Source organism: Notothenia coriiceps, unplaced genomic scaffold (genome assembly GCF_000735185.1).
Source record: "Notothenia coriiceps isolate Sejong01 unplaced genomic scaffold, NC01 NC01_scaffold00037244, whole genome shotgun sequence".
Lineage (NCBI taxonomy): Eukaryota > Metazoa > Chordata > Actinopteri > Perciformes > Nototheniidae > Notothenia > Notothenia coriiceps.
In genome coordinates, this window is record NW_011369945.1 from 13,604,100 (window position 1) to 13,617,567 (window position 13,468).

General features: G+C 40.2%; 3 protein-coding genes across 5 annotated transcripts; 2 read left to right on the forward strand and 1 right to left on the reverse strand.

Annotated features, from left to right (window-relative positions):
• Positions 1-110: 110 nt before the first annotated feature.
• Positions 111-2,904, forward strand: prl2 (prolactin 2). Its single transcript, XM_010793626.1, has 5 exons — positions 111-132; positions 403-587; positions 1,028-1,135; positions 1,348-1,527; positions 2,710-2,904. The coding sequence occupies exons 1-5, from the start codon at positions 111-113 to the stop codon at positions 2,902-2,904; spliced, it is 690 nt and encodes a 229-aa protein (XP_010791928.1).
• An 816-nt stretch (positions 2,905-3,720) lies between these two features.
• Positions 3,721-9,490, reverse strand: hspa14 (heat shock protein 14). Its single transcript, XM_010793627.1, has 14 exons — positions 9,378-9,490; positions 8,849-8,929; positions 8,540-8,622; positions 8,355-8,403; positions 8,049-8,154; positions 7,863-7,953; positions 7,667-7,771; positions 7,420-7,581; positions 6,631-6,786; positions 5,976-6,078; positions 4,874-5,089; positions 4,582-4,746; positions 3,960-4,027; positions 3,721-3,875 (listed from the first exon to the last, which is right to left on the reverse strand). The coding sequence occupies exons 1-14, from the start codon at positions 9,432-9,434 to the stop codon at positions 3,797-3,799; spliced, it is 1,521 nt and encodes a 506-aa protein (XP_010791929.1). The 5' UTR covers positions 9,435-9,490; the 3' UTR covers positions 3,721-3,796.
• Positions 9,491-9,807: 317 nt separating this feature from the next.
• Positions 9,808-12,503, forward strand: cdnf (cerebral dopamine neurotrophic factor). Of its 3 annotated transcripts, none has more exons than XM_010793629.1 (4): positions 9,808-10,003; positions 10,885-11,012; positions 11,128-11,269; positions 11,353-12,503. In XM_010793629.1, the coding sequence occupies exons 1-4, from the start codon at positions 9,823-9,825 to the stop codon at positions 11,517-11,519; spliced, it is 618 nt and encodes a 205-aa protein (XP_010791931.1). In that variant the 5' UTR covers positions 9,808-9,822; the 3' UTR covers positions 11,520-12,503. The 3 variants fall into 3 exon arrangements, with proteins under 3 accessions (XP_010791931.1, XP_010791932.1, XP_010791933.1); XM_010793630.1 differs by having other exon boundaries at positions 9,850-9,990; positions 11,353-12,501; XM_010793631.1 differs by lacking the exon at positions 9,808-10,003 and adding an exon at positions 10,340-10,700 and having other exon boundaries at positions 11,353-12,501.
• Positions 12,504-13,468: the final 965 nt, after the last annotated feature.

Below are 13,468 nucleotides of genomic sequence, written 5' to 3' on the forward strand. Positions count from 1 at the left end.
CCCCCCCCCCCTCTCTTTTTCTCTTTGATATGAAAGTGAAAAAGGGAAATGGTCAGTCATATGAAGAAAAGCTTCTCCGCCATCAGCTCTGAGACGGGACGTCCTTCAGGATGCCTGGAACCATCAGATCAGGTAGTTATTTCGAATAAAGATTATTAGCTGTCTCTCTTTGCATGTCATCATATACTTTTCCTTTTCACATTTCCATTTGTACTACTCCATTATGATTATATCTCTTTAACTCATTCTCTTTTAGAGTTTTCATCCTTGAAAAACACACTCCTTAGGACATCTCATACAAACATACACACTTTCTTTCAAAGGAAAAGACATGACTTTTTTTCAGTCTTCATGGTTTTTTTATATTGTGTCTTTTTTCTTCCCTTGGTCTTTCTCCTACAGTGTCTCTTACGTGGGTGGTTTTGTTGGTGTGTCTGTCCAGCAGACGGACCAGCGTGGGTGCAGCACCCATCTGTACAAATGGCCAGGTTGGATGCCACGTCCTGTCTCTGGATAACCTGTTTGACCGGGTCATCCAACACTCAGCCAGGATGCACAGCATTTCAAGTGACCTTCACTCCGAGTTTGTAAGTCTCCTCATGCGTGCTCCTCATTGTCTGACAAAGCTTATCAAATTGTGTTTTGAACGTTTAAGTGATACAATGTTGTAACAGGATACTTAAGTCTCAATAGGACACTATATAAAATGGCTTATTGGGTAAACCTAATGTAGTCCAATATAATAGTCCTCATTAAGGCTAATGTTCAGTTAAATCATTTTGTTGTATACTGAAAGAGATTGTATTATTCACCCTACCCTGATTAATATAAATAGGATGGACAAAATAAGTAATCATAAACTGGCAACTGAGTCTACACACACATTCTTTTCCAATAGCCATTTGTGATTATCATCAATTGCAAGCCATTCTACTATTCCATTAATCTATTTTTATTTTCTGTAGCCACATTTGACATTAAGATGACCTCTGACATTTTGCACTTGCATTCATGTTCGTCCTGTCAGGAGCAGTACTTCCTGCCTAGTAAGAATCAAATTGGCCGGGTGGGTCGCATCTGTCACACCTCTACCATCATCACGCCAAATGGCAAGGAGAACGCTCAGAGAATGGCGGTAAAGTAACCTCTATAAAAGCTATTTCCTGTAGTCGGCATGTGCTGTCCACATCATGTTTGCAGTTTTCATTTCTCTTGATTTAGTCTCTTATAGAACACAGGGTTTTCCCCAAGTTAACCAAAAAGTATTGCTACCGATACACACTTAATTCTAACTGTCATGACTTAAAATATTCACTGATGCCTCTACCTGTCCTGTTGTCCCTGCAGAGAGAGCAGCTGACGGAGGTGATTCTGAAGCTCCTGATTGCATGGAGGGATCCTTTGTGGCATTTCCATCAGAGCATGGCTCACCACCACGACTTCAACAACTTCAGCTCCAACAAAGCTCTCGAGATGAATGACATGGTGCACGAGCTACGCCAAGGTGTAGAGAAAGTGGCTGAGAAGGTACTGTATTTCTTGTAAAAGGGAGAAGATATGGTTGTTTACATTAGCAGTTAAAGTGTAGATGCCAACAGTTTAATTAAATGGTGCTCAAAATGCCATAATTTGTGTGGTTAATGCTTTGAGCGGTCTGGGTCTCAGGTTGTGATTCATGATGTCATGCGGCAAATCCAAACTGTACAGTTTACCCTCGGGTGACCTTTTGTTCAGACTAAACATTCAGCCTCAAGCAAGAAAGGAAGAGACCAAACGTTGGGCACACTGCCTGCCACATCTCTCTTTGTGTAGGCCAGAATGACCAACCGATAACATATAAACGTATGTCTTCAGATCACAATATAATAATCATTCTCGGGAAGTAACGGAATACATGTAACAGGAATATGAATACAATGAAAGGTAACTGTATTTCCTTACAGTTGCAGAAAGACGTAGTCATTATTGATATTTATTTTCTCTTGGATTTATTTGAATATTTGATATTAAGTAAGTCAAATATAAGTCATATAAGTAATCAAACTCAATGAGTAAAATGTTTTCAATCAATCAATCAATCAACCAACCAACCAACCAGGGGCGGACTGGTACTAAAAATCATCGGGATTCGTCCCGAACGTCCCGATGGCCAGTCCGCCCCTGCAACCAACCGATCAACCAACTAACCAACCAAAAATATTGTATTACTCCCAGGGGTAAACTGTATGAGTATGCTTTGCTGTATTGATCTTTATTTTCTTTTATTTCTTGTATTTATTTGAATATTTGATATCGAAGTCATCAAAAAGTAATGAAAGGTAATTTGGTTATTTTGAAGACGTGATGAATTGATTGATTACTTACTAAATTTTTCAAGGTAATTAGTATTTGTGATGGAATACATTTTACCCTCCCAACCAAGGGTATAATATAAACTTAATGAGAAACATTGATTTTTTCAACTCAATCAATCAACCACCCTATCAATCAACGCAACCAACCAACCAAGCAACCAACCAATTAATTAATTAATGAAAATACTTTATGAGTGTGCTTTGCTGTCATTACATTGTATTGTTTATTTTGTGAGAACTATTTTAGAATTGTAATCCAAATGGGTGACAGGAATGAATAAATAGCGGGTGTTTCTATTATTTTGTAATCAATCAGGGTGAATAAAAAGCTGATGTGTGCATGTTCCCTCTCCAGATGCAGGTGCTGGGGATAATCAGTAACTCTGTCACCAGCCTGGCTTCTCCCGAGGTTTTGTTGCCATCGGACAGTGCCGATTGGCGGCTGATGAAAGACTATGACCTGCTCTACTGCTTTCGCCGAGACTCCAACAAGGTCCAGAACTACCTGAAGATCCTCAAGTGTCGCATAGTTCCCGATCATGGTTGCTAGGAGGCTGGGAAAACAATGTGTTTAACTTCAGGAATATCAACACGTTTGAATGGAAATGCTTGTTTTTTATCTGCAGAATGTTTACTGATGTTCACGCCCGTTATGACTGAAATCAAACTGAGACCTAAAGACTCTGCCCGCCCTTCACTTCACGCCTGGTATTTTTATTTGAGTTATGTATGGACAGGATGGAATGAATGTTAAGCTGGAATTGTTCTTAAATATATAAATACTATTAAAAAAAAAAGGTTTTATTTGTGTCTGTTCCACAGAGGTACTGGGAAAGAGATTTATGTTGTCACACTAAAATTGCAATACTCTGCATTTCTCAACCCGAGGCACTAGGACTGATACAACTATGATGCTCTGTTGACTGCTTTAAGTTCAGCTAGTTTTTTTTAGAACAACACTCAGTTATGTAATGTGTGCCATATATACGTGGGAAGAGTAATTGTTAGAAAGCGATTATTTCACTACAAAAGCCAACTCCTTTTTTCAATCTACTGTATATGGGAATGAAAGCATTGTATTAATATAAAAATGTGCAATGAATGCATAGTCTTCCCTCCAGAACACTTGATGTGTGCAGAAATCTTGAATTCTAAATTTACAGAAGATATACTTAAAACAACTAAATAATTTTTTTTTTTTTTTTTTAGATGGTTCACGAGCAGAATTGAACAGTTATTCTCATGTGAGATGTTCTGTTAGACATGTGTGTGTCTGTGAGCATAGTGGGACCACAGTTCAACTGAAAAAGAGCACGTTCTGGAATTTTTCCACAGAAATCCAAAAGGTAATAAATCTGAGCATATAGTTTGGGATTCATTATGTTTATTAGGTAAGAAAAACAAAACTACTCATTGCACTGAGTGTGTGCTGGTGAGCAGCTTCATGATGCGGCTGCTATGGTGACGACCTCTGGTCTCCCGCTGCTCTGTTCTACACAGGACACATGGACGGAGCCGTCCCTGCAACAAACACAAATCATATTATTATATGATACAAACTATCTCGTCATGTGACCTGTGCTGTGATCCTGGAGGGGTGGATACCTTTTCATGGTTACCACGGTGTCAATGTCGTGTTTATCCTCTTTGGGCTGCAGGTTCCTCAAGACGATCTATACATTGTACACACAAGAAGATAAACTGTTTATTTCCATTCAGCGTTTTGCTCATAAAAAAAATGTATGCAACAAAGAACAACAACTAGCTTACTAGGCTACAGAAAAACAAGATTGAACAATGCTATGCTAACATGCTAACATAACTGAAATGCGAAACAGTGTCATAATTTGCCACTATTCCAACACGTTCTTAAGTGAAAAACAGGCAGTTTTAAACAAAAGAAACTCCTATTGTCGACTTAAGAATGTGTTTTTTTACTTAAAATAGTGGCACTCTTCGCATTCCATACCCAATTTCTCAGACATATACAAAAAAAAAACTAATAGCGCACATTTAAATGAACAATTTAAATGCATAGGCAAGGTTAGCACCAACAAAACAACACAATGTAAATCATAGCTCCTGCAGACTTCACTTCTGCACTGGTATACGTGCCGACCATGTACTGTGGACAATACACTGACTTTGGATACGTAGCTCATACAACCCATCTTCAAACTATTCAAACTCCTCCTTTAACATTCTATAGTGTTAGAGCCGTTTGTACCTTTGCTATTTTTTCTGGCTGCTCCTTGAGACTTCTCTGGTAAATCTCCAGACTCACAGAGGAGAGTTCCCCCCCTCCAGTCAGGACGTGTTGTCTGCGGGCGGGGAGGGGAGTGCCCGATGGGAGCAGAACAGTGAACACCTCCGCTCCGGATTCATCCACCTCCTGCAACATCAAGCCGGAGATTAGTTAAATAGAGTATGATACAGAAATAGAAATTAGAGATTTACGTTTATAGACTAAATCTATTCATATACCCTACATATGGTGTGTTTTTCATCAAACAGTGTACCTTCACTAGAATATCAGTGGCAGAAACGTCCACTGTGACAGTCTCTTCCTCGGGGGCGAGGCCTTCTTTGCCGACTAGTAAGCCCGCTTCCAGAGCCGCTCCCACAGCGATGACCTCATCAGGAGGCGCTGAGTTGAGCATCTCCACATCAGGAAACATGTCGCGGATCATCTGCTGGAGGCGAGGGATCCTGGCTGAGCCGCCGCAGAGAACCACCTGAAATACATTTATAAATGATATTATCTAAAATCATTACTGAGGTATTTCAGGATTTGATGTGCTTGAAGTCACATTTATTAACTATAAAAATAAGGATCACTCTCATCCACACCATTCCTATAATAGAGAGATCTAGTGGAGACGTATTGTGGGCCGACCCGGGAGTAACGGCCCGTCCACACAGCGGCTTTGGAAAAAGCTTGCCGGCGGGCGTGTCTGAAGCTCGACCAACAACCAATCACATGAATCTCCCGCCCCTGACACACAAGCAGCGGTTTGATTGGCTAGAGCTTGTACTGGAATATGATTTGATTGGCTGACGCCTCCACCGAAAGCTTCAGAAGCTTCAAAAGTTGAACATTGCTCAACTTTTGCAGCCTGCAACGCCAGGAAAGCTCCGCTCTGCTTCCAACGCCGCTGTGTGGACGGGCCGAATTGCAAGGGCTCACTCGATTAAAAGCCAATGGGATGTTTCCATTGGATTTTGGAAAATTGCAGAATAAAAGATCTGTGGCAAACACACAGCTGAGATACTAAAAGGTTTCGTTAAGGAGTATAATCTTCACATGTGAATACCACTTTAATGATGTTTGAAGCGTAAATGCGATAGCCAGGAAGAAAAAGCTAACGTTAAAAGGAGTAAACTTGTCTTTTTATTCATTTTGTAGAGACCACGTTTACATCTCCCTAAACGTGTGTTAACCATAGACTTCATTTCAGGCATCAAACCCAACACACTGACTTTGAAACAATGGAACCTAAAGAGCCAAAACGCCTACTCCTGGATGTTAGGACTCTTTCCTTCACCACTCGGATGCAGTTTGATGATTTTTAAACCACAACTCCTCAATGAAAACCCAAATGACTTCGCCTCACACTGTACCTGGTTAATGTCGCTGTTGGAGAGTCCCACCTTCTCCATAAGGACTTTGATTGGCTGGATGCTCTTGTTGAAGAGTGACGCGCAGAGCAGCTCAAATCGAGCTCTGAGAAAACAACACAATGAGGTTATCGTCTTGGTTACGACTTTTTATCCACCCTGACTGTGTCCACATATTTCCCTTTGACACGTATTACTTATAATACATCTGGCTAAACTCTAAATCTGCTCGTGAAGGAAAATATCCTGATGCATGTTTTAACTAATCAGTTGTTTCTTGTACATTGATTCAGATGCAGCAGTTTCTTGTTTTGAAGTACATTTCTTTCTTTAAACTTTTTTTATTAAAACTTAATTTCCGAGCAGATTAAAATGTCTGTGCTCTCAATCGTGTATTTGTTTTGTCCTTTTTGTCCTTTAAGAAAGGCCACCATAAAACATTTAAATGTAAACAGAAATGTTACAATGACAAAATATGTTTTAGAAAGGCTGGCACTTTATGTAAAATGTCAATTTTTTTTATTCTTCTTCATTGTAAACTCTAAATCGGCAGCCTCTTTGGTTGCTGTAAGGTTTTGTGTTTCATCCTTGGTGTCTCTGTCATCCGCATGATGATGTGTTGTACGAGGTTACGACCAGCTTTGTGTTCCCAGCTTACCGCGAGATGTTGCATTCAAAGTCGATGCCGTCGTGCAGGGAGTCCACAAAGCAGTTGGCTGTGCTCAGTGAGGAGAGATTGTGCTTGGCCATGTCTGCTCCAATCATCAGCTTCATCATCGCCCGGGTATTGTTGCTCAGATCGTGCTTGAAGGTGCTGCAGTGCACAACAGACAAATTACACCAAGAGTCAAATATAAACCAGGCATATATACGGGACAAAACCAGATCTTGGGTTATAAAGGGAAACCAACACCCAGGCAGGATTGATTAGAGGGCTGTTGTATGAGACGGCTTAAGCTTTACCCAGCTGTACCTGGTAAACCGGCAACTCATTGTAAAATGATGCTTTTGCAGAGTATGACATAAATGTAAAGCTGCAACGATGCGCAGACTAAACCATCAGGTGGTCAACGTTCCTTTGACAGCATTTAGACTTAATCTTACTCTTTAGACAAAAATGCTCACTATTCTTAGTGTCAATTCAAGCCATTGTTTTCTCTTCTAATTTTGCCATTTAGTCTTGGTCTTAATCATGTATCAAAGGTTGTGTTTATTGATCATATGATATTAAATAATTCAGTCAATACTCTTGCTAAACCTATAATTGGGTCATTTTAGTCATACCTATTTCTCATATGATATTATCTGATGAAAACACAAGTTAAGTTGAAATCAGTACACAATAATCAACAATAATGATTGTTAGTTGCAGCCCGATATAAATGTGTAACGCATGTTAGAAAACAGTAAGTTACAGAGTAGGAGCAGCAGAAATCACAGTAGCTACCGTTTAAATTCGGCTGCCAGGTGCTGAGCCAAAACCTCAGTGATCTTTTCTCCTCCGATGCTGTGGTCAGTGAGGGTGTCCAGAACCCGGAACATTCCTCCGTTGACCTCCAGCACTGTCACACTCAGAGACGTCCCACCCAGCTTATACACCAGGACATGGCTGTGAACACAGTGCAGAACAATGTGAGGGCAAGTCGACTGGAACGGATACATTATGTTCATAAAGAGTCCATTAAGTCCTCTACCTCTTTCCAGCAGAACAGTCCTGTCCAATGTTATATGCCAACAGAGCAGCAGCAGGTTCGTGGATTAGCCTCAGAACATGAAAGCCAGCAGCTTCAGCAGCCTCCCTGCACACAGCAAACACAGTGGCGGTCTTTATTAAAAAAGGGTTCCTCACAACTAAACAGTACAGTTGTAGTCAAATGTCCTTTGGCCTACCTCAAAGCACGCTTCTGAGCATGTGCAAACTCAAAGGGCACGGTGATGACCGCCTCGTTGACATCAGAGCCCAGAGCTGACTGAGCCGTTTCTGTGAAGAACAAGAAGAAGAAGAAGAAGAAGGAATGATTAAACAGCTTATTGTTTCTCTTTGAGCCATGTGTCTGTGTGTTTGCGACAAAATACCTTTCATTTTATGAAGGATGAGTTTTGCGACATCATGTGGAACCACATAAACTGGGCGATCTCCTGCTGTGATCTCATAATGAGGCTTGTCTTGTCTGTTGACCAGCTGAACAAAGAAATCACTGCTTTACTTGGACTGTCAGTCTTTGTGGGCTCCAAACATGTTTTATAAAAGTAAAACAAAGAGACAAAACCAGCCAGCATGCTGAAGATTTAAGGATACAATATGAACAAAATGAATCCTTTCAGAAGTTTTGAAAAAGCATCTACATACACAACATTAGGTGGATGTGTTAACAAACTCACCTGACACTTGTTCTCTGTTTTGTGAGTTTGCGTCTCTGGATCATCAAAGCTGTCCATTAAGGGGCAGGGAAAGAGAATGTTATTTTTTGTTTTATATATTCTACACGTTTTCAAAGCTATAACTGTCTACTCATGTGCTTCTTGTAGTTTTAATATTTGCAAACAAGACACAATAAGAATGTCACCTTCTGCCCAGCACTTGTTTCACTTTGACAACTGTGTTGGCAGCGTTGCGGACCCGTCCTTGCTTTGCTGCAATGCCTACAATCTGCAGAAGATACAAACAGAGCAATAAGATTACGACTTAAGTCAAAATGTGTAGGACCTACAATCCACAATGTAATAACAATAATAATCTGGTAATGTGTTAGTCAACTACAATTTCTTTAGTCGAGGACAGCCATACTGAAAAGAGCACAACAGTTCAACAATGATTACATAAACACTATGAACTGTATAATAGTGACGTAAATTGAAGATAATATATGTTTTACCTGCTCAGTCTCTCTGTAGCCCACCACAGCTGGAGTCACTCTGTCTCCTGCATCATTAGCCACCACATCAGCACGCCCATCCTAAGAAACATACGCTCATCAGTGTCTCAAAAATGTATTTTTAGCTAAAAGACTATAAATGGACCTTAAGAAAATGTATCTTCCCCCCCATTGTACAGTACATACAACTAAATGTGTCTTTATGGAGGCCTTGGGGCGGGTACTGGAGGGGTACCAGGACCGTGACTATATTTAAGGAAGGCCTTTTCAGTTTTACTATTGAGGGGGAAACTATTTAAGGACTTTGGATATTCTCCCAGATGTCTAAAACTGTGTTTTTTTAGACTAACTTTATCAGGCATGGAATGACTTCATTCATCGCGTGTGTATGTAAAGTGTTAGCATGTTAACAACCAGTGCTATTTCAGTTGAAATGTAGAGTTGTGATGAAGTTTGTCACTATTTTGTGAACCAGATAAGGAAGGACAGCGTGGGAGAGGTCGGTAAGGTTAAACTGAGCGTAACTCACCTTAAATATCGCAACACAAGCGCAGGTATATCCGAAGTGAACTCCAATGGCAGCCATGTTGGAAGATGTGCAACACGCGTATGCGCCGGCTCGTGTTCCGCTTCTAAAGGAACCACTTCCGGCTGAACCTTTTCAAAACAAAAGCGTATAACTTTAAGAAGAAGTTTAAAACCCATAGACAATTTAAATATAGGTAATAACTAGCTTATAAATTAAACTGTTTGTTTCTTTTTTTTAATGTCCCTGAGGGCAATGCATATCAAGTAGCCTATTGTGGGCCCAAATGCTAGAAATATACATGGCAATATACAAGTGTACGGTTTAATGGCTCTTGAGGTAGCAACCGTAGCATGCATTATTATAGGACTATTTTTCAGTTTATAGGAAGTTTTACTGTTGGTATTATCTGTAAATATCATATTTTAGTCCAGTTTAAGACAATGTGATGACGTCAGTCTCGGTTTCTCTGATGCTGCAGTTCAGCCGAGAGAGGGCTGTTGACTCGGACGCCATGAAGCTAATAATAACTCAAACGCTGTCATGGCGGTGCTACCCTTCGTCTGTCTGCTGTTTTTTACAGGGTTTACTTTTTCTGCGGCAGGCAACTGTGAAGGTTAGACAGCATGGTGTGAGCAGAAGTTATGTGTGTGACTACGGTTAACCAGTATTACACTGTGCTGATATCACCAACAGGTTCTTTTTTGAGACGTCAACATCTCCCTGTCTATATCTGCCAATGCATGTCTGGACAGATTGGGCAATAAATAAAAATATACTTTCTCGTTCACACGAGATACTTTCTCGTGAGTCACCGCAATTCATGCAGTGACTGACATTATCTGCTGCGCGTCTTTTACGCACCGCCTTCACTGTGTATGTGTGTGGTGTGTGGTGTGTGTGTGTGACAGGACATCTTCTTCATAAAACTAATAATATGGCGTAATAATCGGGCAGTTCGATGTGTAACCATAAGAAAGTATCTCGTGCGAACGAGAAAGTGTATCCCATGAACCTTTAGGGGCTCCGTGAGTATGTGCGAAATTGCACATATCAGACATTTTAACTTTCATTTCATTATGTCAGATAAAAAATGCGTGTTGTTGAAATATTAGAGTCAGGGAAGGGTCAGGATTTTACAGAGGGGATTTTGAATATCTTTTTGTATATCACTACCAATATAAAAATAGTAGCTATGTACAGATACACATTGTCAAAGTTAGTAAAATAAACACCTGAATGTGTATTTTGGATTATTTATTTACCCCTAGTCTGAAAGTAGACTGGATATGGAAGCACCAATCTCTCAAACTCAAAAATGTACCGGTATGTAAAAAACAAACGTGCAGTTTGTCTGTAGTGTTTCCCCTTAATTGAAACACTCACAATACATTAGTTCCAATATACAGTACATAAGTATAAATATAGAGCTAAATGTTTTTTTGTCCACAAATAATCAGAATCGATTAGCAGCACGCTCACCCCATAATAACAATGAACTGGTGTGCAGTGTGTGTGGACTTTCTTTCCAGACTATATGGCAGTCTAACGTTGGCCCACAGAGAACTCACTCCTCCCCTGGTGGAGGAAGAGCTGATCCAGGCCTGCACTGTCGCCCAGGGCAAGGAGGCGAGGCTGGTGAGAACACACACATGCACAGACTCCCATGTGAGCTGCAGAATTGATCAATATAAACCTATTTCTGAGGGTACTTGGCTGATCAAACGTGTGTTTATGTGCTGTCGTGTCCCAGTGTTACTATCTAGGAGCCACTATTGATGCAGCAACCCGTGTCACAGCATCGGTATCTCGACCTCTGGCCTCTCACGTCCCCGTTGAGAAGATCTGCCAGCGCCTCAGCAGCACAGACATGCAGATCTGTGAGCTCAGATATGGTAAAGTGTTATCAAATGCATAACAAACACTTACCATTCACTTGTGTGTTGGCACAATATAAAGCATGTTTCTGTGTCAGCAGACCCTCAAGTGAAGGATCTGAGCAGCGACGGGCTGAAAATAATGAAAGTCTTGGAGCTGAGGAACATTTTAGCTTCGTGGGGAGAAGAGTGTCGAGGCTGTCTGGAGAAACACGAGTTTGTCAGCCTCATCCAGGAGAAAGCACTGCTGCATGCTACGGAACTATGAATATAGTATAATACAGTATTTTAACAATAATAGAGGAGGCATACATCTTTTTGTGCTGATACAGTATGTACCTGAGTAATAGCAGCCACAGCAATAGCAGCAGCATGGTAGAAAGAGTTTCATAAAATACTGCCCATCAGATGTTCCCAAAAACGTTTCAAGTGTCATAAAAAATGCAGTCTATGAAAAGAAGCTATCTGACGAAAAGTTCAATTGAATATCTAAGCAGGAGGTTCACGTTCATACGTTTATGTAAATGGAGGGTAAAAAAAATGCTCTAGTTGTTTCTTTTGACAACAATCACTTGCATACATTAAAATGTGTTTTGTTACACTGTTTATTTAACGTCCCACACATCACATTGACTTATTCATTTCTCAAATTCCTAATGTAACATTTTCCTCACTTCTATTGCAATGATAGCTGATTAGGTCTATGTTTTTCCATAAGATTTCAAACTGATTCAATGACAAAAAAAACATAATAAATAATATTTTTTTATAATACAAGTATCATGTCGTCGTTTATTGCAGATATCACTCACCATAAAGGGTTCTGACTACAGAATTGAACTGACTGTCAATTAGAAAGTCAGCTATCCACTGTTAACTACATTCTCCCAGAGATCCACTTACAATGAAAAGCCAAAAAACTAAATCTTTGGATATGATGTTGATGGTGTTCCTACTGGTGTTGAATTGGCTTGGCATGATCGATTTTACAACGGCAGCCAGGCTGCTATCAGACATGTAAAAGGAAGTCCTCTCTTTACTGCAGTCCTGTTTCAGAGAACAGTTCCTCTGAGTGAATTAGCCCCTTGTTATAAAGACTCAGTTTGTTCCTCAGTCTCTCCTTGGCTGGGTTTTCCACTGCAGTAGAGTTACCTGAAACAAAAAACAAAGCTACGGATTAGTTTTAATACATACTGTGGGGCAAAAAAGTATTTAGTCAGCCACAAATTGTGCAAGTTCTCCCACTTAAAAAGATGAGAGGCCTGTAATTTTCATCCTAGGTATACTTCAACTATGAGAGACAAAATGAGAAAATAAAACCAGAAAATCACATTGTCTGATTTTTAAAGAATTTATTTGCAAATTATGGTGGAACATAAGTATTTGGTCAATAACAAAAGTTCATCTCAATACTTTGTTATATACCCTTTGTTGGCAATGACAGAGGTCAAACGTTTTCTGTAAGTCTTCACAAGGTTTTCACACACTGTTGCTGGTATTTTGGCCCATTCCTCCATGCAGATCTCCTCTAGAGCAGTGATGTTTTGGGGCTGTCGCTGGGCAACACAGACTTTCAACTCCCTCCAAAGATTTTCTATGGGGTTGAGATCTGGAGACTGGCTAGGCCACTCCAGGACCTTGAAATGCTTCTTACGAAGCCACTCCTTTTTTTTTCTCACAATTGGTGGCTGACTAAAATACTTTTTTGCCCCACTAGAGAGAGAGAGAGAGAGAGAGAGAGAGAGAGCTAGCTTTGTGCCTTGTGCCTTTTCATGTCCCCTTGCATTACAGTTTTATGAGCGGAGACCATGACATATCCGGAAAGGCTTTCCATTTAATGAGAACCTCCTTCCCCCTTCTTACTCCACTCTTCTGACAACCCTCCTTTATCATATGAGATCAGCGTCCGTGCTAATGAGCCTGCTGAAGGTCGTTCACCAACACATGTATCTGCATACACTGAACAACTCTGATGAGGTTATCTGTCTAGGTTTCCTGTTTTGCGGGACAAAGGTTTGATTCGGTAAGTTTACAACAAAAGCAGCATGTTTTCTTTTCTATCTAGTCTTGGATCATAATGTGCAACAAAGATAATAAGAAATTAAATTGATACGGATTGTGGAGATTCAGTCATAAACAGCATTTTGAATATTCCCCACTTTTAGTCAAATCAAATCAAGTTTTATTTATAGAGCACATTTTTAAAACGATTTTTGG